This window comes from Leuciscus leuciscus (genome assembly GCF_965113295.1).
Source record: "Leuciscus leuciscus genome assembly, chromosome: 11".
In the NCBI taxonomy this organism is placed as follows: domain Eukaryota; kingdom Metazoa; phylum Chordata; class Actinopteri; order Cypriniformes; family Leuciscidae; genus Leuciscus; species Leuciscus leuciscus.
Window position 1 is genome coordinate 27,343,475 of NC_138735.1, and position 26,387 is coordinate 27,369,861.

Genomic DNA, 26,387 nt, shown 5'->3' on the forward strand with positions numbered 1-26,387 from the left:
AGGTGTGTTTGCTCTGCAGATTTACATTATTTGATGCATTTTGAGCTGGTAATAGAGCTCATCTGTCATCAGTGCATGTCAAGAGACGTTTCATGTTAAAAATGAACATGGATTTATTTATTTTTTTTTTTAAATCTGAAGTTGGAAGCATTGTGAAGCTTCAGCCTTCAGCATCTTCTCTTCCCTTTAAATCAGCATTATTGTTCTGAACCATTTCTTTGCTGTTCTGAAAACAAACCAAACATGCAATATCCATAGATCTAAGTTTTCATTTAACATGCAATTATGCCAATATTAAATTTTTATAACTTTGACATGAAACATTAACTTCACCATTTAGCCTTTGCACAGATGCATTTGATTTAGTGAAAAACATGTTATTTATCTAAATCATAAGACTATACGTTCACATGAGGAAAATACATAATATGAAAGATTCTCAGGCTCTTCATGAAAACTGCATGACAACCTTTGTGCTATAATAATATTTTCAAAAATGTATTCAGTGCATCTGATGTACTTATAGCTTGTTCCATAACCGACCTAAAAGTCTCACCATTTCCTTATTCCCTGAAAAGTATGTACTTGTATAATCAGGAGGGAATGTGAAAGACAATGGAAATGAACAACCACACGTAATTGAGAAGGACCGACACTGACCCAAAGCAGCAGACAACAATCGTTTGACTCCACGATGACCAGCGCAGAGAGAGAGAGTGTGTGTGTGTGTGTGTGAGAGAGAGGGTTTTTTTGTTAATGAGCACGGGACTCATTTGTCTCTCTTTGGGAGGCCGTGCTGTCTCAGATGAGAGTGATGGAGCTCTATTACACTGGTCATATCCAACACACTGTAATGAACTTCAACATCAATCATTACAGGAGAGAGCGAAAGACCACGGTGGGTCTCTCTCTCTCTCTCTCTCTCTCTCGCTCTCGTTCAAGGGTTGAGTCTCATTCAGTCACGCTCATCATCATGCAGTAATGCTGGAAAACTGCTTTGAATGAAGGTAAACTATTCACATTTATGGTATGCATATGCCAGATGCTTTTATCCAACTTACATTGCATTCATGACACGTTTAATCAGTTCATGCATGGGAATCGAACCCATGACCTTGGTGTTGCAAGTGCCATGCTTCTGTTTGAGCTACAGCAATGTAGTATGTGAAATATATTTATATTTATAAACATTCATACATTTCATTTATAGGTATTGACTTTTTCAAGATAGTTCAGGGTAATTTATTTAATTTAAAGTCTTATATGGAAGAAGCGCAAATGTTCTCACTGTAGAACGTAACCAGAAACCTGGGCAAGGAATTGAGTGGTGATGAAGGCTGTTTTTGGTCTTGACCCTGATTCATCTGACTTTTACTAATTAAAATTTGCAAATGGAGACAAAAATGTATTAGTGCGGCTGAAACTGAATGTTCTTGATATTAAAGTGAATTTTTACAATCTTTAACTTTTTAAAAGACATGGGTAACTTAACCCAGATGAGGGAAAAAGTGTTGGTTTTAGTCGAGTCTCATATCACCAGAAGAAAAAAAACACATTTAAAACCAGCAGGGAAGAGTAGTTATAACCAGAAAACCAGTTTAGGCTGGTTTAAGAGATGGCTTAGGCCATACACACACTGGAAAATCTTCGGAATGATAACAGTATCTGAATGTAAATGACTGTTTGTGTATGTATGGAATACAGAAGTCACACCTGCAAACTGGAATGATTGACACAGTGGTAACCATAGCAACAGGTTGTTGTCTCATGGCTGCAATAAGCCTTGACTTCTTTTGGCCAAAGTAATATTAGCAACTGCATATTATTGTCCATATATTCTTTCTTTTTTTTTTCAGTCATCAAGTTTTGATTTGATCTCCGGAGCATCAAGAAGCAGAACTGACAACTGTATCCTGCTGCTTTGAAGAATGGGATACATTTATGCATTTGTCAGGTGCTTTTATCTCAAAGTGACTTTGAAGGTATCTTCGTGTATTTTTAAATCAGATCATGGGACTCAAACCTATGACTTGGGCATTGTTCTATGCTCTACTGTGTGAGCTATACAGGAATTAGGCACAGCCATATTCACCTGCAGAGTGAACGTAACTGAAAGCTGCTTTCATGGCTAGAAACGGCAACAGGATGCCAAGTGTAACGTACCATGATGTATGACACACCAGCAATGTTTTCTCTCATAAGTGCTAATGGGGAGGACGAAAGCAACGCTGAGATGTGAAGACACTGACCTCCTGAAAGAATCCAGCATAATCTTTTGCAAAGCTCATGCACTGTAAAAAAAATAAGTTGCTTCCTTACATTTTTCAGTACCATCAACTTGGATGTTTGAGTCTTTTCAACTTAAATTACATTAAACCAATTAAAACAAATTAGATGAATCTGGAAAAAGGTGAAAACTGCTTAACTTATTTTGATGAATTGAAGAAATGTAAAAACATGTTTTCATAACTTATTGATCATATTTTTTTTTACAGTGTGTCCACATTCAGAACTTTAATTGATGAAACAAGCTTACTTAAAGTCGACATGAAACTGAAGTTGCGATAGTCTATCTAGTCCTATTGTGACGTATATCCGTGGCTTGTCCAACAAGAAATAATGTAGGGAAGGACTTGATTTTGTTCATGTGGAATTGATTGGATGGTTGTGTTTTTTTCTATTGGTCGATCTCATGTGAGTGACAGGTCGCCCCGCCTTCACGTCAGTAAACGTCATTAAAAAGAGAAGATGCTGCAAGAGCAAGGGGAAGTTATTTTGATTAACAAGGCACATGAATTAATAAAAAATTATGTGCACTGATAAATCATTTAAATAATAAACACCGCAAAAAAACAAACAAACAAGAATTGTCAATTTTGATTTCATGGTGACTTTAAAGTGCAAAACAACAAATTCCCAAAAACAATCCCATAAATTATGCGCACAGAAAACAATCTCGTAAACTAATGAGGAATCTCTGAACTTTCTTGACTTGTATTGTCAGCATGTCGCAGTGACATGAGTGTGTAAGTTAATTGCTTCAGCCTCCAGTAACCGCTAGTGGTAAATGCCTATGAGCTGTTGCATTTACATATCCCCTCATTTAGACACTCTGCTAATTAGCATTCTCATTATGCCAATTATACTAGCTTTAATTATTATAGCATCACTACCAAAAAAAAAAAAAAAAAAAAAAAAATTATGAATCACAAACCAAATAGCCTACAGAGATATTCCACAAGGTGCTGTTCCGAGGATGCGGTGATGGGAACACCAGCACAGCTTGTCAAGAGCGGAACACTCTCATTATGACAATCAGATTAATAGTTTAATTGATATCCGAGCATTTGTTTCATTAACGGATCGTTAGGAAGCGCAAGGTACCGGCTATTCCCGCTCCTCGGCGTGCCGTTCTCCGGAAGTCTTCAAGAGGAGGGACGGGGAGAGCGAGGCCTGAATCCTGGGGAGTGTCTGTGGACGCCCACGCCGCTGATGTATGGGCAGATGCATCAAATCACACAGGATAAACAAGCGATGAATTTCATCAGTGCCATCATAGCCTTAATTTGGCTGCCTAATGAGTCAGAGCTAGTGGCGGAGATAAAAGTTGTCAGAGGCGCGGCTCTAATGAATTTCTTGCCACTTGTAATCAAGGTTGGCTGTCTGAGGGTCCATGATTAATGGAACCCTGGAGGATTCCCTCGGCCTTCAGCTCTCATTACAGCTAATGCATTCTCAGGCAAATTAACACACTGAGAGCGAGAGAGAGAGAGAGACACGGAGAATCCAAACAAGGACGGGAAAGAAAGAAAGAACAAGTGATAAGCGCAAGACTGAGAGAATGCGGACAGAAAACATAAAATGACAATTAAACAGCTTATGAAACTGAAATTGACTTTTTTCTGTCTTTTAGTCCATGCCTGTTAGCGTTGAGCTACGCATCTATATGCTAATATGTAAACATAATTAGCCTTCATCACAAATATGCATGTAAAATGTACAGTCTTGCTTTTCTAGGAAAAAAAATACTGATGGCATCATTGAACATCCGGGTTTTTCATTTAAGGGTTTTTAATGGGTTTGGGTAAATGCCTGAAGTAAGGTCTGTGTTTAAGGCAAGCTTAAGATATTTTCAGCATAAAAACATCATTAATGACGTTGTAGGCCATCCCGGAAGTTAGCATCACCTTGGTCCCCTTGACAAAACCAAAAAGGGTCTTTTGGATTAGTATTTCAGAAAATAGGGTCTACTTTTTGACTGAGAATCTTTACAAATGCGTGCAATATTTAAAGCGTAAATACAATCAGCATAAGTCAAAAGTTAAACAAACGAACTAAACCACGGTCACATGACTTCAATGTCACCATCGCTAAGCTTCCTCAAGTCTTTCAGTCTTTGTTTAAAAAAATTTTCCCTGAAAGTTTGAGTTATAATAGTTTGCAAGAGCGTGATTATAAACACAAGGCTGTGAAAGCAAACTAGTGAAGAGTTTACCTGTTCTGCTAATGACGTTTAATATCCCAGACAGCTTAGAGTCCCAATAGCCACGTCTTGTTAGCAACTGTTACAAGTAAAAGCTATTTAATAAGCTATTATTAAAAAAATTCACTAGAGGGTATTACTGATGTATTTCATGTCATAGAATAAAACATGAAAATATCTTGAGCTTGTGTTCACCACAGACCTTATTTAAAGCATATAACCAAAAACTCATTGACTCCAGGACGATGGAACCAGAAGTGCTAAAATGCTAATGCGTTTCCAGGTTTTGGCCTACAAAAATACGTCATCCCTGCACCACTCTTTACCCCCCTTGTGATTTTATTGTAAGCTTTTACATGTCTTGAAAAAGACAGTGGCTAAATGGGACTCAACCGTGTTTACACTCGCACTCTTACAGACTATTCTAACTCAAACATTCCAACTTGTAGTAGCTTTTACATAAAGATTGGAAGCTTAGTGGTGTGGACGTAGTGTAATTTGTGTAAAGCTTTAACTTTTGCAGACTGTATATTTAGGCCTCCAAATTCTTTTGTTGGCCACAACACTTGTTTTCTGTGATAATCCAAAACAAATGGAAAAAAACCTTTTGGCTTTTGTCAAAGGAACGAGGGAGATGCTAATTTCCAGGTTGGCCTACAAAAATAGGTAATCGCTGGAGCGCTCTGTACAAGTTAAAGATGATTTGAACTTTTCATTGGTCAATTGTAAGTTTGAATCTTGTCTGTGTTAGTGTTTGAATGAGTTTCCTTTATTTGCAGTCTTTTAGCCCTGATGAAGGCTTGTGTGCTGAAACGCTTTGGCTAAAAAGTAGAATTTTTTGCCAAAGTATCATTATTCTCAGTTCCACTTTCTGATCATCTAATTTCTCTACAAGTGTTGCTGACATTGCCTTAAAAATACCTTTGTTCTCCTCCACACACACCTTGTTGATTTTGTGAAGAATAACCATACAAAACCCAAGTTATTGATATTTTTTGAGCAGGTTTCCTGGAAGATTAACTGTGTACATATTTTGTCATCAAAATGCTAATGTACTCCTACATTCGGACAAAATATAAACACAATATGTACAAAACATGCTAGTTAAAAACTTATTTGGTCAGCTTATAGGACTACACACTAGCATAAAGATAACTACAAAGCTAATATAGACTAAAATTGACAGAACTACAGTTAGATTTTATAGTGTCAAATGTTAAGCTAGAAAAATATCAGTATAAAAATTTGCATTTTCTTTATTCACACAATTTTTTCAGGAAAATAACAATTTAAAATATTTCATAATCATATATGACGAATGAATGACAAACTTTTTCAGCACTCATGGTATAAATCATTTTATTGGAGTGTTTATTATGTCAATATCCAGCCAAGCATCCAATCAGACGACAGCTAACTCTCATGAAAGCGCTCCATCGTGTTCAGAAGGAGCAATTAAAAACAATGGCAAATTAAAAGAACCAACAAAAAGTTATCAAACAGCTCAATAAAAGCAACAACAAAAAGAATTATTTACATCTTGCTTTTATAAATATGTCAAATGTACATATAATACACAAAGTACCTTAATGGCCAGACAATGTGCACACATTGAGACCCAAAAACAGGTACCAAAAACAACATAAAAACAGAACGGTGGCTCTCTGGTACTGGGATACTTGTTGAGCTTTACAGGCGCACCCAAGCGTTCAATAATCCGGCAGTCGCAAGGATGAGAGTTGATTATCATTTTCAACTGCCATACTCCCAAAAGCTCATCCAAGTAACCTCACGCCACACACAGGAGCCCAAACTCAACGTATATTTAAAAAAAAATGTTCAAACCGTTGATATATGTTCACTTTATGAAGGTCAAAGGGGTCACATGGGCAGATCACCAAAGGAAACTTTACATGCATGTTGCTCCAAATGACCTTCCAGAATTAAAAACAGGTTTAAAATACAATGAGCCGCGGAAATTAAAAGCCGTTGTATTTTAAATCAATGGCATTTCTCCTAAAGCTTGGTTAGATGCGAGGGTTGCATGTACAAATCGGACTAAAATATGAAAGAAAACGTACCTGCTAGAAGGTAAAACTATAGAAGCTGGTTACCGCCACGAAATAAAGATTACAGAATTGTAATTCGATCTTTTTCCCCCCTCAGAATTGTATATTCCCTCAGATATAAACTCGCAATAGTGGGAAAAAGCGTCAGAATTGTGAGCTAACTTTTTTTTTTCTCAAAATCTCAATTTATACCTCGCATTTTTGAGACATTATGAGATATAAATGTGCAATTAAGAGATTTTTTTCTTATTTTTCTATTCTTTATTTCGTGGCGGAAACAAGCATCCATATAAAACACCTAAAAACTCATGTAAACTTAAATACTGTCTGGTAAAAACTCATTAAAGAGGTTCAACATCTCCCTCTCGCTTTACCACTTTCCCTTTAAACTGACATGTGCCAAACATTAATCAGGGTCTAATCATTTATATTTCAAGTAAGGAGTGTTTCGTTAAAGTTCACGCCGTACACACGAGGGTTAAGGCTGATAGGTTTCGGATGGGTCGTCACATCCATAAACTGCCCACACGACACACAGCTAGCTGCAAGAGGGAGAAGGAAAAGCTATTGTATACACACTAATGTACATAATCCACATCCCGTTCATCCCATTCGATTAGAAACACACGTCTGGATACAAAAACATCCACACCGTCACAAGTGTGGAGGTCATCGGACTCGTAAAACAAACACACACTTCACGACGAGAGCGTCTTATTTCGTAATCTAGCGTGTAGGTACCGTCCGCTGCTACTGAAAGGAGGCAGGAGCGCTTTACGCCGGAGAGGGACGACAGTGTCAAACAGTTAAAGACCAGAAATGATTCAGACAAGGCATCCGTAATAACACAGTATTTGTCATGTAATCAAGCCTTCACGGTGTTTCTTACCAAGACAATCACGTAAAGGCTAAATGTAAAATAGGAACGAGTATGATGATTTGGGTTCTGTTATCTCGTACTGATGCTACACATGGTAATGCGTTACCCAGCAGCCTGTAGTGTTTCTGAGTTTGGTTCAAGGGCACGATGGTGGAACAACTATTAAACGTGTGAAGTTTGAGCGAGGAACAGGATCAAACACGCATTTAAATGTTTATCATGAATCTGAAAAATCTCACGATTAAGTTGAGTTTAAATTAAGCGTTTATGAGAGTTTGTGTGAAACATATCCAGGTCACCCCAAAATCCAAATCAAAAATGAGTAAAATATCTTTTGCATAAAGAAAAATTAAGGACCTGTAAGATGTTTTTGCATTGTGATTATTTTTTTGTGTGTAATTATTCTCCACTTTTTGTCTGTATATTTCTTTCCTTATGATCTTCATTACTGTAATACAGTATTTTGTACTATATTAAAACGTAAAAATACAAATATAATATTTTATCCTTATCTAAACCTTAAAATTAAAGAATTAAAATTAATTGACTTTGAGGTGAAATAGACGTTCTTGACTTCGCTGATTTAAAGAGATAGTCCATCCCAAAATGAAATTGTCATCCTTTCCTCATCCTCATGTTGTTCCAAACCTGTAGAACTTTCTGTTTCTGTTGAATCAGTTTTGGTTCCCATTGACTTCCATTATACAGACAAAAAATACAATGGAATGCAATGGGAACTGAAACTGTTCGGTTATCAACATTCTTCAAAATATTGTCTTTTGTTTTTCCTGCAGAAAAAAAGAAATGTCATGCTGGTTTGGGATGACTTGAGGAAGAGTAGATTTTTGGGTGAACTATCCCCTATAACAGCATAATTGAAAATTCTGAAAAAATTATAATCCATAATTGATTATTTCTAACCTGACGCACCTTAAAAATAAAAATTTGTTTAGAACCTGTTGCCCCTCATTTCATTTTTTTTTGTTCTATACTCAGACAAGAGAGTACCCCTAAAAACATCATCTTCTTCAGCTTAAAATAACACGCATTGATAACGTTAACACTGCTAATTCTCGCCGTACGCTAGCATTGGTCACAGGAAGTTGTCATGGGGTGATGACTTTACGTGACACGCATGGCACTACGCACAGTTTCCTAATAATGACGAACTGCTGAGGGAAATGATGCCGTTTAACCAGAGCAGCATCTACGGGAACATCGACGCGATTACATAATGCTAACACTACGGTTGAGCTCGCACTGAGCGTTGTTGTTGATGTTGGGGTTGTGTCGGGTGGCCGTGGGTGTCGACAGGCCACCGCTTTCATTGGGACAACCGTGTTGGATGAGGATATCTGCGCACTCCTGACTTCCCGCTCGCTGGGCGTAGGACAGCGGCGTCTGACCACGGGAGTCGCGGCTCTTCACATCCACACCGTACTGAGAAACAGGGACAAATATTTAAAGTGAATGATGGAGGGGGATTTGATGAAGGAAAGCATCACGAGGCGTCTCGAGTGTCCTTACCCAGATGAGCAGCTGTGTGATGACCACATTAGCCATGGCGCAGGACAGGTGCAGCGCGGTACGTCCATCTCCGTCCCCGTACGTCTCGTTGACCTCTTCTTTGGTGCCGTGGGCCAGCAGGAGATCCACCAGTCTCAGGTCGTCCTCCACCACCGCCCGCAGGAGCTGCTGTCCCAGCGGCACGTCTGACTGAGGAAGAGGCACCAGAAACAACTTCTGCTCGTACTTCGCCCGGATCCAGCGCTCCTTCTCTTCCCTGGGGATAAGGATGCACATAGGGGTCAACTTTAGAATCAACTTTACTCTTGGAAACACACGTTTTATTTTTGCAATTGTCGTTCTAACACCATATGGACAACATGCCTTTTTAACAAGATTTTATTGAGTGTGTGTATATATATATACACACACACACACACACACACACACACACACACACACACACACAATACAATCTTGTTAAAAAGGCAAGTTTTCCAGTTTTTTCAAATAAATGAATGTATAAAAATAAACACGTACAGAATATTTAATTATTTTATATATATTTAATTATATACATATATATATATATATATACACACACACACACACACACACACATACATATATATATATATATAAATAAAATTATATTTTTGCACAAAAGTAATATAGAGTACAAATACATTCATTCATTCATATCATAAAGCTGCAAATTTAAATCTACATTTATTTTTTGCATCATTATAATGTATTATTTATGAATGCAATATATTTACCAATATAATATATTATATAAATCTCTTCCATCTACTTAGACAATATTTGGTTAAAAGTTTTTTTTTTTTTACATGTTGTATCTTGACAGGGTTGCCAGGTTTGTATTTCAAAACCAGCCCAATTTCTATTTAAAAGCTGCCCAATCACTGCCAAAACTATCCCAGTCGTGTTACGGGAGTGGGGGTTCCCTGGTAAAGCCACGTTACGGGGGGCGGGGGGGGGATGGGTGAATGGTGGGATTGGGTAAAAATCGCGTTTTGGTGGGGGGGCACTTCAACCCGCGGACTAAAAAAAACCCACGGCACAACAGTGCAAATGTAGCCCAGTTCCACAGGAAAATCAGGGACTTGGCAACACTGGACCTTGATGCATTAGATAAACTTCCTGACAATCCCAGCAGAGTCTGTATTTCTGACATAATCCTATCTGTAACTTTGAGGAAGTCCAGAGTAATTCAGCTATGATTATGATAGAGGTCACAAGGGAAGAAGGTTAAATGTACAAATCACGCCGCACACACACACATCCGCAGCGTTAACTTCCTTTAAACTGTTTCTTTTCTCCATCAGAATCTAGAGGGTTAAAATCTGTCTGGCTATCGAAAGGTTACACATTGTGAACAGCATGTCTATCGTGGACAATACAGGAGTGTGTGTGTGTGTGTGGAGGGGAAGCCGTGTTTTTTATCGCCGCTGTCAGTGTTGTCAGTCCTGCCCGGTGAATCCCCACAAAGGAGGCCCTCTCAACACTGGCCCCTCAACCCTCTAGGGGTCCGCCGGCAGCCCGCCAGATCGAAGGCCCAAAGAAAAGGGCTGAAAGAGACACACTTGGACAAGAGAATGGAGTCCAACTCTTCACTGCACACCAGACTTCTATCTATCCCTCTCTATCACCCGGCCGCCCCCTCTCCTCTCTTCTGCTGGCATTCATGGCAATGGTGAGGGGTACGCCGCAAAATTAAAATCGATACGAGTGTATCTGGGCATGCTCAGTGCCGGTTTGACCCGCTGACCCCGTGAGGCGGGTGATAAGGGGAGCAGAAAGGAGCTGTTGTTCGCCTCGCTGGGGTGAGTGACAGACAGAAGAGACAGAAAGAGAGAGAGCTGATAGAGGTAAAGAGAGTCTTGAGGGATGTCGGGTGACGGCTTTCCCTCGGGACGCGACTCCACAAAGACACCGTCACCATAACGGCAGTGCTAATGTTTACAGTAACAAACCATCAAGATGAGAGAGAGGAATGACATAATGACATCTACATTATAGATGAGAATGATATATATACTTAACCATCGAATAAATATTCGCAAGACTATACATGGTCACTGTCGTCTCGTCATTATCTCGAAAAAAAAAGGTCGTCAGTGAACTTTTTCGTCATAGATTTCGTAATTAACACTACAATCTATGACGAAAAAGTTCACTGACGACCTTTTTTTCTCGAGATAATGACGAGACGACACCAATATCATTTAACGATAATTGTAACTATATCAACATGGAATATCGCTGACGAAAAAAGACGAGACATTTTTGTCTAATAAAAAGAGGATAGAAAATAATACGGTTTTTAATGTTTGTGGTTACCAGATGTCAAGATTTTAATTCCCCCAATTAGAGATTTTCTGTTAAAAGGATTCATTTTTCTGCCCGGTGTTTTACTTAATATTTGCAACTGGCAACCATGTGCTCTCGCTCTCTCTACACTGCGGAAGTGCTGGGATGATCTGAAAACGCAGAAAACACAGACAAACAAGTAATGCCTGGTTCAGATTACACGATTTTAGCCCGATCCGTTTGACGTAGGGTGTCGTTGGGACGTCGTAAGCGACAACGGGCGCCGGGACGCAAGATTCGATCGTTTCATCTCGTATAGTGTGTCATAGTGGGCGACAACCGACGTCACGTCTGCGAAGCTCCACGACATCACGATAAAAAGACTAGCATGTATACGTTTTTTTCCGGTCCTCCATGACGGGTTGCGTCAAGAGTGAGTGAGTGTGTGTGTGTGTGTGTAAGCGTGAGTGTGTGTGTTTGTGTGAGTGAGTGAGCGAGAGTGTGTGTGAGTGCGTGTGTATATATGTGTGTGTGTGAGACGGCACGCGGTGACTGGTCGGAAAGCAACGTGTAGTCTGACATGTTTCTTGTCTATGACACGACAAGATTTTACGAGTCAAAATCGCGTAATCTGACACAGTGACTATCGTAACAGACAAAAAAAAATTAATGTAATCTAAACCAGGCATAAGCTGGAGTTCAGCGATTTCCATTTAAGATTTTCATTCTCCATTTGAGGCGTTCTTTCACGACCCTGCTGTTTGCTGCAACTAAACCTGCGATCAACCTTCTCTGTGATGATCTGTAATAAATCCAAACATGGATCTCGCCAATATTTTCGATTGTGGTTGCTGAATAAATGCACTTCTGCAACCTCTGTGAGGCAATAAGGAATTTCACCTTTTCGAGCACAAGTTAAATCTGGCAGTTAAACAGGGTTTGTATCAGTGATTGGTGGTACAATGGGAGTGTAAATGAAACCATTATCCTGAGGACCAGATCTAACAACAGACACTTCCTCTGATGGGGGACTGACTCGCACGTCACAACTCTCACTAGCATTTCAACAGCAAAACGCAAAAGAAATATGAAGGACAGCAGAGAAGCTTCATTTCTTCAGTGTCTGACATCCCAGCATCTCCAACTCCACATAATAGAGAAATGCACAAATCCAAAATGTTTCAGCAAATCATTTCAATGGTCTTTAATCAGTGTCTTACGGAGGTATAATGCACCGCATCGAGGCGTCATTAAAAAATGAATAAGCAACCAAACAAACCTGACCTAAAACACTAAAAGGAAGCACTTAATGTCTAATTAAATGACTCAAGTCAGCAGTTACATCTCAGCGTTTACATGCATTTTAGAAGTGCACTCTTACGCTGAACAGCACCGGCTTTATGAAGCAGAACAAATGTTGTGGCATCTACAAACTGATAATCAGTTATCCCGTGCCATCATTATATTCCCCCGAAGACAATCGCGTGTGTTCCAGCAAGTGTTGTTTAAGTCACTTTGGCAACAATGGCATGAGCTAATTAAGAAAACCACATCTTTAATGCTGTTTCCCTGAAAATCCTGACAGGTCTTTGTGAACAAGGCAGAGAGCAATTGAATGGACTCTGGGCACAGTGAATCGTTCTTCAGAGAGAGAAACTGAGTGTGTGTGTGTGTGTGTGTGTGTGTGTGTGTGTGTGTGTGTGTGTGTGTGTGTGTATAATTAGCCTCCCTCCCCTCCTCCTTCAGCAGTCAATCTTTCAAAGCTTGTTTTTCTTCTGAGGAGACCCACCCTGTTGTTCTCTCTTCATCTGAATTCTTTACAGGAAACCCAGCGCGCCATCACAGGGGTTTAAGAGGGTGGGCGACTCTTAAACTCTAGGAGGAGAGAGGCTTGGGGAAGGAGGAGGGTGAGTTTACCCTAGTTTAACGAGGGAGAATCACTTTTGACAAGTTGAAGGACAGATTCATTTATAGGGTCACCAACAAACCTCAATGCAATGACATTTAAAGGAATAGTTCACCCATAAACGGGCAATTACTCGTATTCATGTTTTGCCAAACCTGTATGACTTTCGTTTCTCAAGAGGAAAACAAAAAGAGAGATTTTGATGAAGGTTCACGCTGGTATTTTCCATACAATAGAGGCTTAAGGTGACCTGTCAAACTCCCCAAATTATTATTATTATTCTATTTGTGCTTAATAAGTACATTTATGCCATATGATGGCTTTCTATGAGGAACAGATTTGCAATCAAATACGGTGCATTAAGTCAATAATAATGTCAATGACGATAGTTTGACATTTGACTGAGATCAACTTGTCTTAGCATGTCTCATATCTTTGGATGCATGTTATTTTCAGCTAACTTTAATTTAGGTCTGTGATACAAAAATGTCATGTCTTAAAATAAATGATGACATAATAAATATAATAATCAAATTAAAATAAGGTACTTTTTTCCCCTCATTTTTTGTAGCTTGATGAAATCCATCCACATTAATGTTGACTGCAAAATAAAATAGAAATAGAAAATAAGCTACTTTTTGTTGTTATTGGAGCTTAATGGTCTCTGTCCACATTCAAAATAAAATAAAAAATAAAATAAGGTACTTTTATTTCGCATTTCTGGAACTTGATATCCATTCACATTGAAAAAGAAAAAAGAGAATATAAGGTATTTTGTTGAGCTTTATGGTATCTGTCCAAATTCAAAATAAAATACAAAAAACAAAATGGTAAATGGTTATTTTAGTTCTATGGTTATTTTTTAGGAACTCAATGGCATCCACATTCACTTTCATTGTGTACAAAATAAGTGTGAACATTCTTTAGAAACATCTTTTGTGTTCCATGAATAAAAAACAAAAAAAACACAGGTTTGGAAAGACTTTAGAGTGATTAAATAATGACAATTTCCATTCATGGGTGAACTATTGCTTTGCTCTGTGCGACTCAGATTAATGGAAGTTGCCTAACTGTTTCTGTTTCTGAGATGACATCAGTTATCAGGACAGCTGGGGGAGGTTTTAAACACACATTTGCTTGCATTTAAGCATCCATACATGCAATTGATCCAAATAATTTCTGTCTGCAGCCCTTTATGAAGTCAGTTTATGGTCACCTGTCCTTGAAAAGGAAGAAGGAAGATTTCAGAAGCAGCAACAGGCTTCTCAAATACCCCTGGCCACTGCCACTTGAAAGGAGAAGTGTGAAAGAGAGGAAGAGAGGGGCTGGTAATCCCGCCTCAGACTTTTGTTTGAAATGGAGACCCAATCCAAACACAGGGCACTGTGTGGAGGGGTTTATGGGAGAAAGCCGAGAAGCCATGAAAAGACACTTCCTCTCGGCAGGAGGAAGAAAAATAAAATGTGCAGCTTTAGCGTGTCAAAAGCGAGGGAGGGACGAGGAGGCCAGGAAAGAGTGATGAGATGGAGGGAAGATTCTCTCTGCAGGGGGAGAAAACCACATTCAGGAAACACACACACACACACACACACACACTGGTACACACATATTTGCAGTGGATATCAGGGTTGCTTGGGGGACATCGGGGGACTCGAGTGTGAGAGAGACTATAAGTCTGAAAAGGAGACCAAATACTCTTTATACCCAACTTGACTTTAAATGCTGTTAACTGCTTCAAAGAGAACAACAATAAAATTAGCACTTAATAATGTCACTCAATAATAAATCATTAAAGTCAACATGAAATTAGTACTGACCCCATTTACTTTCGTAATGTCTTAATGTTATTGATCAGCGCACACTATTCTAAAGGAAAAGGGGTTTTGTTATCTTTAAACAAAACAATAAAACTGAATAAAATGTAAATATAAAAACAAATATTATTGATATATTAAATATCAATACATTTAATTATAAATATTTGATAATTATCAACATTTCACTTAATTTATTTACATTATATATAAATATCATGTAAATTAATTAAGAAAAAACAAAAACAAATAGAAAATCAATTAATTAATTAATTATTCTAATTAATTAATTATTTACTGACATAACCAAAGCTACACAAGAGGAACAATTAAATTAATCAAATTAATATAAATATATTTCATTATAAATACTTTTGAAATATACCAATAAACATTTAAATATAATATAATAACAACATGTAAAATTAATAAAATACTTAAAGTGTGTGATTCTATGTGTGTGTGTGTGTATATATATATATATTATTATTATTTTTTTTTTTTTATGTTTATACACGCACAAAATTAGTCACATTAACATGAAGTTCAATGAGTAAATTCGCTTATATTTTTTCTTTAATATACACAATTAAAACCCTAAACATATATGGTGTATATGGAGTGAGGTATCAGGTCAAGCTTTTACAAGAGCTTTTCTAGCATCACCTGACCCTAATGATCACAGAAACGTGAAAATGATTCCTGTAGGCTGGCCCGGAGAATCAGGAACACATGAATGCACTCCAATACGGAGGAAGAAACAACAGGGCAATTACTCAACCCAGACTAAACAGCACACAGGGATTTATGAGAAGGGTCCCTATGTAGCGCACACTCGAGGGGAGGCGTCTCTCCAGGAAGGCCAAAAAGCAATTGGACATGCAAGTGAAATGACGAGGGCGTGGAGGAAGGTGAATGCCTTCTTCAACTAACGACCAATCAGAGCGCAGGACCAGGAAGTGAATGGGTTCATGGAGGTAAGTGGGGCTCAGAGGAAGGGGGCTCGCCGGCACACACAAACACAAAACAACCCCCTGAAACTCTCAAAAGACACATCAAACAGAGGGGAGGGCAGAGCCGAACAGCAGGGATGGAGTGTTTGTAAAGAACAGAGAGAGAGAGAGAGAGAGAGGGAGAGAGGCAGGAAGAGAGAAAGAAACAGAGGGGGAGTGTTTGCAATGAGACAGTGTCAGTGTGTAGTTCACTTTTATCAATGACACTTCATGTACTAAACACTTAACAGGCACAACACAGATTCACAAACAAAGAGCTTTAATGTTCCTACCATGCGAGTCTAGCTCTTCTTCAAACATATCCTGTATAAAATATGCTAAAGATTGTCTGCTAAATGTTTTCAAACCTCAAACTGAGTGTACAAACTACTTTTTTTTTTTTTTATTAAGGAATGAATACTTTTATTCAGCAGCGATGCATTCAATTGATCAGAATTGACTGTTTTTTTTTTTGATTTTATGTATCGAAGATCCTGAAAAAATGTATGACAGGTTCACAATGGTTTTCAACATTGATAATAACGTTTCTTAAAGCAGCAAATCAGCATATTAGAATGATTTCTGAAGGATCATGTGACACTGAAGACTATAGTGATGATGCTTTGATCACAGGAATATATTCAAATAGAAAACAGAAATAATATTTGACAATATTACTGTTTTTACTGTATTTTTGATCAAATAAATGCAGCCTTGGTGAGCAAAAGAGACTTCTATCAAAAACATTAAGAAATATTACAGACAGCAAACTTAATAATCATAATAATAATCGTTCAATCAAGTTCATTATTAATTAGTCTGTGTTGTGAAGCTAAAATAGTGCAAAACATCAATTTTTTGGTTCACAATGGAGACCTGACTAATAGATAATTTTTTGATAAGTGATTATGGATTTTTATGAGAAAAAAGATTAGCAATATTATTAGCAATAAAAAAATAAAAAACATGCATCCAATCATCTGACCACTGTAAAATGTTCAAAAATAAAGATATTCTTTATCTTGAATACATTTTCTGCAGCAGGCTATGATAGCACAAACAATACTCTGAAAAATGTGCCACAAGAAAGCAAAACATATTTTCATAGCTAGAAGGGAAAATGAAAATGTGCGACAGCAAAAGCAATTCATGATGTCAAACATTTATCATTCCAGTATTTTAAGTCATAAAAGGCAACCCGCCTGTATGTGCTGATGTATTTATAATTACGCTCGATTCGTGAAACTGAATTCAAATAGAAATAGATAGGATAGAAATGCTGTAAATTGCACTATTGCTCAGTGCAACTGTAAAAAAAAATTCAATACTGAGAAGAAAAATGTTGTTATTATTTTTGTATATAGTTCTTTTCAAACACTATAAGCAATCAAACATCATTCTGGTTTCTAATCAACCTGTCAGAGATGTGTTACCATATTCATTACTCTGACTGAGCTGTCAATCAAACACTCTCTCTCACCTGATTGACTAAAACTTTGGCTTGCAAAAAGAGCATCATTCTTCAATCAAACGTAATAAAACATGAAGATCAAGAAACTCATCCCCATCCACCGCACAACAGAGGTCAAAAAACAATACGATGAGAAGGTCCTGCAAACAGAGAGGAGAGGACAGGTGGGAAAGAGAGGAAGGATTGACGGCGTGTAAGAGGGGAAAGAGGTTAGTGAAGTGATTCATTTGTATTAGTGCCACTGCCCCGTGGCGAAGACGCAACGGCAAATTATTTCTGAAACAAACTGGAGGATCATCAGAGCTATTACCTGCTCTGGCCGGAGGGCATCGTCTGAGTGTGTGTGTGTGTGTGTGTGTGTGTGTGTGTGACACACAATCGTTATCTCTTTCAGTCTGGCCTCAAAAGAGCAAAAAAGAAGAAAATAAAAGAGAGGAAAATAAAGAGAAGTGATGGAGGGACTATATATCTATCTTATATTATATATCAATAGACACAAATCAGTGTCATTTTAGTATCACTGATATACTATAATAGTTTTTAATAGTAATAATTTTTTTTTAATAATTTTTATTTTCTTGTTTTATGTTTCTGTCATTAAAAAAAAAAAAGTTTGAATACATTTTTAATTCAGTTTTAGTTTTTTTAGTACATTAAGTTATGAAAATGAGAAATGTTTCCTAATAGCTATAGTATTATATTAAATAATACTTAATTTCAGTTAACATTGATTTAATTTCAAGCAATGAGAGTTTATTCATGGTTTTAGTGATAGTTGACTATAATAACTCGGATACAGATACAAATATAGACGCGTATTTCGCATTTAATTAGTTTGTTGATGAACCCCCAGATCATAATACGTAGTTTAAACGGAGTTGTAAAAGCAATAATGTGACGTAAGCGGCGCGAGCGATTCAAATCAAAGCCATACAACGTGTGTGAATCGTCAGCGTCCCGTCTAACCAACAACTGAAAGAATTCTCTCCGTCTTGTGGCACACGGGTGCCAGGCAATTAGAGTCGACACGAAAACACACACAACTGCCAATTTCTAATTTAAGCCCAAACAGCCTCGGATGAGCCAACCTCTGCAGCGCCGCGCTCTCTCCACACCGCAAGATTGATGGCCACACAAGAATTCATGACAAAACTGAGCAAATCTATCATAAATCTATCAATCTGCTTAACAGATTACCTACAGAGCTCCATGATTGATTGACGCTGCTCAATAATTAAAACAATATTTATAATTAAAACGGCTGGAAACACATCAGCAGGTGAGACGCATCGAGATTCCATGCGTGTCAAATCTTAGTTTAGTTCAACAGGAAATAAAAATTGCCTGTTTTAACTTCACGGAGGGAGAAAATGTAATAATGCTTGAGATTTTATGCTCAAATATAGGGCAAATTCAGAGAATTTGACAGTCAAATGTGGAAAATATGGACAAATTTAACTGAATTTATCCTACTTGGGTTCACAAAACAACAGTACTGTAATAAAAATAGAATAAACAAGTAAAATAAATACTAAATATGAATAAGTAAAATATTACACTAATAAGTAAAACAAAAATCTACAACTTTTAACCTTCATGAGAGCTTAGACAGCATTAATAACAGACTTAAAATAAGTTGAAATTAATCTTTGCGTGCTGAATGAACCAAAAATTTAAAAATACATTTAAACAATATCTCTGACTTTAACTACATTTTTTATAATGATTAATCATTATTATTTTATTACAAGTACTTAAGCAGAATTTTTTTTTTTATATATTAATATTTAAACAATATGAATAATGATTATGAGCGATCAGACCGCATGAAAAAAAAAAAAAAAAGATAAATAAATGTTTAAATAAAATCTTAAGATACAGCGATCTAGAACAGTCTAAATCAACTTGTTAGTTCTATTACTAAGTAGCAATACAACCTAGCTAATAATAGTACAAATTTGCTTATTTCATTAAGACTGCGGAGGGATATTTGGCTGCCTTTCATCCTGATCCCACAAGTGTAAGACTTTTTCACATTTGAGTATTTGTGTTTAGCTCATGGGAAAGTGTGTACGCAAGTAATCCAGAGCCCATTACAGCCGCGCATGGCTTGTGTTATGGGGTTTAAATTAGTCATCAGGGCTGTAAATGAGCTCGGAGAACACTGAGACTTGTCACCCTCACTCGGATGTTAGTTTTCACCTCCGTGATGAGAGTTAAATCAATCCTGCCTGACTGCGCCACAGTAAAACGAGCCCGATTACTCATCTCACTGATGTCAAACGACATTTTGATGATACATATATAATTGACCGTCCAAATGACCCATTCATACCAATGAGTGAATGACCAACATGAACCAAAAAAACAAGCGCTGAGGCTGTGACTCAGGAAATCTGAGACATATACACACACACACACACACACACACACACACACACACACATATATATATATATATGAATGTGTGTGTGTGTGTGTGTGTGTGTGTGTGCGCATGCATGTATGTATGTATGTATGTATGTATGTGTATATATATATACATATACATACACACATATATGACGCAATCAGATTACACCAGTAATTATTGTCATCTTGAGAAAAAAAAAAAAAAAAAATGCAACCTGATGACTACATATTAAACAAATGTGCACTCTAAATACACACCATGTTTCACCCATTACTCTTTGGCTAAGGAAAATCAGTTATGACGGTAATGAGATTTTCAGTTTTTGTCCAAGCGGGTGAGAGAATGAGTGAGCGAGTGAGAGAACGGGAGAAATGGAGGATGCCGTGAACCATCAGATTCTCCTGACAATGAAAAACATTCCCTCCTCCGGCAGTGAGCCCGTCCTGACGACTGAAGTGTGAGGGGGGATATCAGCATCAATAATCTTTCATCAAGTCAAAAGCACTCGGCTGCAGCCCGCCAACCACTCAATAGATAACTGTGAGCCATCACTCGCCACTGAGTGAGAGAAAAGAACGGAGAGAGAGAGGCAGACAGAGACAGAAAGCTGAAGCACCCCAGGTGGGGAGTAGATCGAAAGGGCTATCTTCCTTTACATGCTATCTGCGCCACGCACACTTTTGTAGGGCAGTTGTTACATCTTTGTTCACGCTCTCCACTGAGGGAAATCCTGATGCTGTCTTGCACACTATGAAGCAGCAGGTCACTTCACTGTCTTGTAAACAGATATTATAGCAGGTATACAAAGTATATAAACATTTAAGTCAGTAGATAGATATTTATAGATCTTTTTTGCAAATGCAACCCATTACATGATCATAAAAACAGATAAAAACATAAAAAACACTATTAACTAGGGATGCACAATAACATATAGGGTTACACTTTATTTTAAGGTGTCATTGTTACAGTGTAATTATATATTTAAGTACTGAGTAATAGTAATTAACTACATGTACTATAGGGTTAGGGTAGGATTAGGATTTGGTTGAGGGTTAGTTGCATGTAATTATGCATCATTTACTGTTATTACTAATGGTAAGTGCATGTAACATATGTAACAAGGACACTGTAAAATAAAGTGTTACCCTGCATATATATATTTATATAATCTCTGTTAAATATCTTTTTAGATGCTAGTTCTAAAGGAATTAATTCATTTGTATTGCCATATCATCATCAAAGACTATATTTATGCCAAAAATAAAGATTTTATTTTTATTTTTTATAAATGAAGCGATATATATATAATTTGTCATCTTATGGGTTATTGGCTATAGCATAAAAGCAAACAGGATTTTGAAAACCCGAGTGGTGCTGGTGTTCAAGGCGAAAATCCCAAGTCCAATCACTTAGAAAAGTAATAGCACATCTCTCCTCATCAAGCCACATCCTTTTAGGCATCATTCATATCCGTAACACAAACATGCATGACAAATTATGCGCTATAAACTTAGAAAAATCAATAATTACCCATCCAATAGCATCTCTCAACCTGATTAAACAGATAAAGGCATATGATCCAGTTCAGCAGCTAATGCTTTAGCATTAAAATCAGTCGTCCATTATGATGCATTAGAGCAGGCGGGAAGGCCAGGTGGTGTCAAGGTGTCTGACTGGATTCATACCCTCAGGAGTGACTGATACACCCCCCCTGAGTGATGGATAGCTGTCAGAGCCATTGAGAGCTCTCAATTCAGCCCCAAGGGGAGTGCTTTGGGACTGTAATAGTGTCCTTAATTGCCACCAAAAACACTCTTTTCTCCAGGTCATTAGACAGATTGGGAACGTTAGAGCGCGTGTCAGGCTTAAACACCTCGAGACATGGCCTGGGACCAGAGCAGGTGAGCAGCTTCAGACAATGGTCTATGGACCCTATTATCTCCTGAAGCATCTCATCTTCTTCAAACAGCACTAATGGACCGATGATTGGGTGAACACTTTGACACAATTCAGTCATTGATCATATAACTGACACTGGATGCAAGGCTTACTTGAATATGCTTCCATACCCTGAACAAAGAGTCCATTGTAACCTCTTCCCTTCCAATACTACACTTCACGTTCTTTAATACTTAAAAGCTGCCATGTTTAATGTCAAACGATGCAAAACAAAACTTTCACAGAACGTTTAACTTGAAGTCCAACTCCAAACATTATTCAAATTGACCAGATGAGCTGCCATTTGGTATTAGTCTATGCAAACTAGTGTGTAGGCAATTATTTATTTAGTATTAAGTCAATAGTTATGTTTTCAGTTGAGTTTCAAGATTAATTGTTTTATTGATAAGTGTTTTGTAAAGAACAAAATAAGGTACCAAAATAAACCCTGTGATTCATAATGCAATTTTAAAAAAGCTCCAGGTTTTCTGTACGTCTTTGTATTGCTGCACAATGAGGCCAAAATTGTATTTAATAATAATAATAGTAATAATTTCATACTAACACAATTCATCTTTAAACGTTAAACCACAGGAAGCCCTTAAAGCTTCTTTTTTTGTTGACAATAAACACTTCTCATTACAAGTTTGGGAAGATGTTTGTGAATCAAAAGGAAAGTTGCTAGCAAATTTGATGGAAACCTGGCTAATAATATTTTAACAGTTAACAAACTTTATAATCTATTATAATCAGAGTTGTCGCTTGAACTCATGGTGCCTGGGACAAAATAATCTGGTCGTGAGGATTTTGTTGAGGCTACCAGCTAATGCTTTGGACAGGGAACCCACCTGGTGCTGTCTACCCCGGGTTTGGTGTATTCCTCCACACAGCCCTCCCATACGCTGTTGGCCATGGCGTTCCCGATGGCAGTCATCACCATGCTGAGCTCCACCGGCCAGTCGTCCAGGTCCAGAGACCGCACACGGGACAGATGTGTACCCAGGTTCCTGTGCATCCCGGAGCACTCGATACAGATCAGAGCGCCGAGGTTCAGACTAGCCCAGTCTGGATCTGAGGGTCAGAGACAAGTACATTTCAGTGTACCATAGCAAATCGGCATTGGACACATTTCAAGGTCGGATATGGGTAATTTTCAGCAATGACTATGCCAACCTTTAAGGAATAGTTGACCAAACAATGAATATTTCCTGATTATTTACTCACACCAAGGCCATCCAAGATGTATATGACTTTCTTTCCAGAGCCAAAGAGAAATTAAGGTTTTGGAGGAAAACGTTCCAGGATTTTCTCTATCTAATGCAAGTGAATGGTGTAAAATGTAGACAAAAAAAAAAAAAAAAAATTCCAGGAACGTTTTCCTCCAAACCCTAAATTTCTCGTCGGCTGTGAAAAGAAAGAAATACACATCTTGGGGAGAATAAATAATAAGGAAATTTTCATTTTTGAGTGAACTATTCCAGACTGGGATTTTGTACAAATGTGGGTGAAACTATCCAAAACAAAACAAAAATGATAATATTTTAATGTAGTTTATCACATTATGGCAAATATCTAATGAAATGAGACTAGCTTCACGTTCAGAAATGGGTGCCGTCACAAAGTCTCACTCACTGGGGGCGTCACAGTCTGCACAGAAGCTGTTTCCCCTCACGTTCCTGATGGACTGGATGGTCAATGCATCACTCTGGCTTCCTAATCGAGACTACGTGCAATAACAATTCAGATATTACAATGTGGGGATTGTTAGCAGAGGGGTTTGTTTGAGTGTGCATAAAACAATATTAACCAATTTCCAAGGTACCAACATTAACATAATACCACCTTACCTTGTTCTTGCTGCTCTCACAGGACTGCAGACTGGCAAATATCTGGCTCTCAATGGCCTGGACCCAGAGCTCTCGTTCCTCAAACGTGGAAGCCTCAAAGTGCCACATCTGACCCGTCAACGACACAATGACGAACTCAAAGGACTCTTCTTGCTCTGAAACACATCAAATGTGAGATGGGTTATACACAGTGATCAGTTCTGAAAACGACAAGAATGTCTGTGCAAATGATTTGTGGGTCCACAATGAAAGCAAAAATGTTATGCAACATGGCACAACTTCATTACACAATTATCTGAACATATTTGATGTTTGATATATAATTATTAACACTTTAAGACTTTATTTAATTCATTTAAGACTGTGCTTGCGTGGATAATCGACTTTTGGCGTTCTCTTTTGTGTCTTATTGTGCTTAAATGATTTATAAGCATTTTCATGAATAAGAGCCTGGTTATATGATGTAACGCTAACTAAAATATGTAAGAAAAATGGACGCTGCGTTAATTGCGTTAAATATTTGTAACGCCTTAAACTGGAATAATTAATCACATGCGTTAACGTGTTAATTTTGACAGCCCTAATATATATATATATATATATATATGGAAATCAAAATATATATATAATCGTAAAATATTTCATATATTTATCATTTGAATTATTTATTTATTTTTAATAAGATATTTGTAAAATATTTATACAATTATATATATTTATTAATTGAAAATAAAAATAAAATAAAAAATATATATAATTGTATAAATATTTCATATATATATATAATCAAACATAAAGACATTAAATTATTCAACTTTTAATTGTAGATTAAAGAAAAAGAAAAAAAAACAAGGATATACTGTATATGCCATTATTTCCAAGCTAGAGATCATCTTCACTGAAGGCTGCAAACACAAACATTTAAATGGCCAATATCCAAGGTGCATTATGGGTATCTGCGATTAGTGTCAGTTGCTGTTGTTCATCAGCATCGTAAAATCCAAGTGATTAAAAAGGTAAATACATCTATTAGAGTAGTTATCTCATTACCAGTGAAGACTCATTATTATTGCAGCTGCCTAAATAGAATATAATGTGGGTTAATCATTCTGGTCACAGTAATTTCCACACCGCAAAAGCACACGCGAGGTACAGCGATGTTTCTCCGGAGCTCAAATGAGGGGCGAGAGGTGAAAAACAGACCATCATTTCTGCAATTTGCTCAACATTCATTTCAAAACCATGATTACTTTGATGTGTACGTGAGGATGATTACACACACGAGTATTGCGGCCGATGAAGCTGCATGAGGCGAAGTTCACAGACTCAATCACTGCAGTAGTTTTGCAGAATAAAGGCCGTTTATTAGCATTAAAATGCACAAAATAACTCCATTTATTGACGCCCACCATCAATGATCATTAACACATTATTGAGGTCTCATTTTTAGAGAAATTATCATGAAGTATCAAGGTCATGTGCCAACCCTGTTAATTTTTTTCTTTCTTTGTTAATTGAAATCTTTCCACACTGTGAGATCTATCTATCTATCTATCTATCTATCTATCTATCTATCTATCTATCTATCTATCTATCTATCTATCTATCTATCTATCTATCTATCTATCTATCCATCCATCCATCTATCTATCTATCTATAGGATAGGGTTAGCTATAATAATGTAATCTGAAAATGCCATGTTTTTATCCATGTTTCAACAAGTATTCTATATATTTATTTTATTCTTTTACTATTATTATTATTATTATTATTATGCATTTAATGTCTATTTTTGATGGTCCAATGAATTACATAATTTATAAATGAAAGCTACTTTATCTTTTTATTTATTTATTGGAACTTAATGGACATAAACCAAAAGTTAAAAATTATTGTTAAACGGTATTGAGGCATGTTAGGGTGTATCTAATATTATCTACCATAAACAAAACAGCACAATTTCTACCAAATGACACATTTCTACCATCATACCGCCCAGCCTTATATAAAAACTATGCACACAACTTTAAATTCAAATGAAATGATGTTGAGTAGGGTTTTAAGGCAGTGGTTTATCTTGAATGTGAAGCATATAGATCTCCGTCTACTCTCATCTCCAATCAATAATCTCCATATGATGACTTGAACCGATCCGCTCAACACATGCGTATCATTGTAAAAGACTCCCGTTCACTTCAGTAGAGAACTTGGCCTCAAGCGAATGGCAACAATCCAATTAGTTTGACACCCTCCTCAATTACCCGATTTATTCACGGGACTTGACTCCAGGTCAGGGATCAATACAGAGCCAGCAGCTTTGTGTCTAAATCAAGGACTAAAGGGTGAAGGTCCGTCGCCCCAGTTGATCTCTCTTCTTTGTTTACATTTCATGCTTCTTTTAGCTGGAAATGAACCACAAGCGTAAGCCTGGATACACAATGTGGATAAATATGTCGAACAAAGGTCGCTAGAATTCATTTAGGAGGTTTCCTACACTCTTAGAAGAAAGGTTTTATAAAGAACATTAAAGGCTTCATACATAGAACCTTAAGGGGTTCCCATAATGAATAATTTTATGGATTTATTTGTAATTTTTATTTTTTTATCCTTATATAAAACCTTTTCGGCATAAAGTGTTCTTTATAATTGAGTCGAGAACCCTAGGGTTCTATATTAGAATCACTTTTTTTTTCTAAGAGTGTCAAAATAAGGGAACATATTTCATTTTTG

General features: G+C 37.2%; 1 protein-coding gene across 3 annotated transcripts in view; it reads right to left on the reverse strand.

Moving 5' to 3' along the window:
- Positions 1–5,825: 5,825 nt before the first annotated feature.
- Positions 5,826–26,387, reverse strand: part of agap3 (ArfGAP with GTPase domain, ankyrin repeat and PH domain 3) — a 163,270-nt gene continuing 142,708 nt past the window's right edge. For all 3 annotated transcript variants that reach the window (XM_082184250.1, XM_082184251.1, XM_082184249.1), the window contains exons 14-18: positions 23,657–23,811; positions 23,442–23,532; positions 22,658–22,880; positions 8,960–9,215; positions 5,826–8,872 (exon numbers count right to left, since the gene is read on the reverse strand). In XM_082184250.1, coding sequence (XP_082040376.1) covers positions 8,660–8,872; positions 8,960–9,215; positions 22,658–22,880; positions 23,442–23,532; positions 23,657–23,811 — 938 coding nt within the window. In that variant the 3' untranslated portion in view covers positions 5,826–8,659. The remainder of the gene's footprint in view (positions 8,873–8,959; positions 9,216–22,657; positions 22,881–23,441; positions 23,533–23,656; positions 23,812–26,387) is intronic.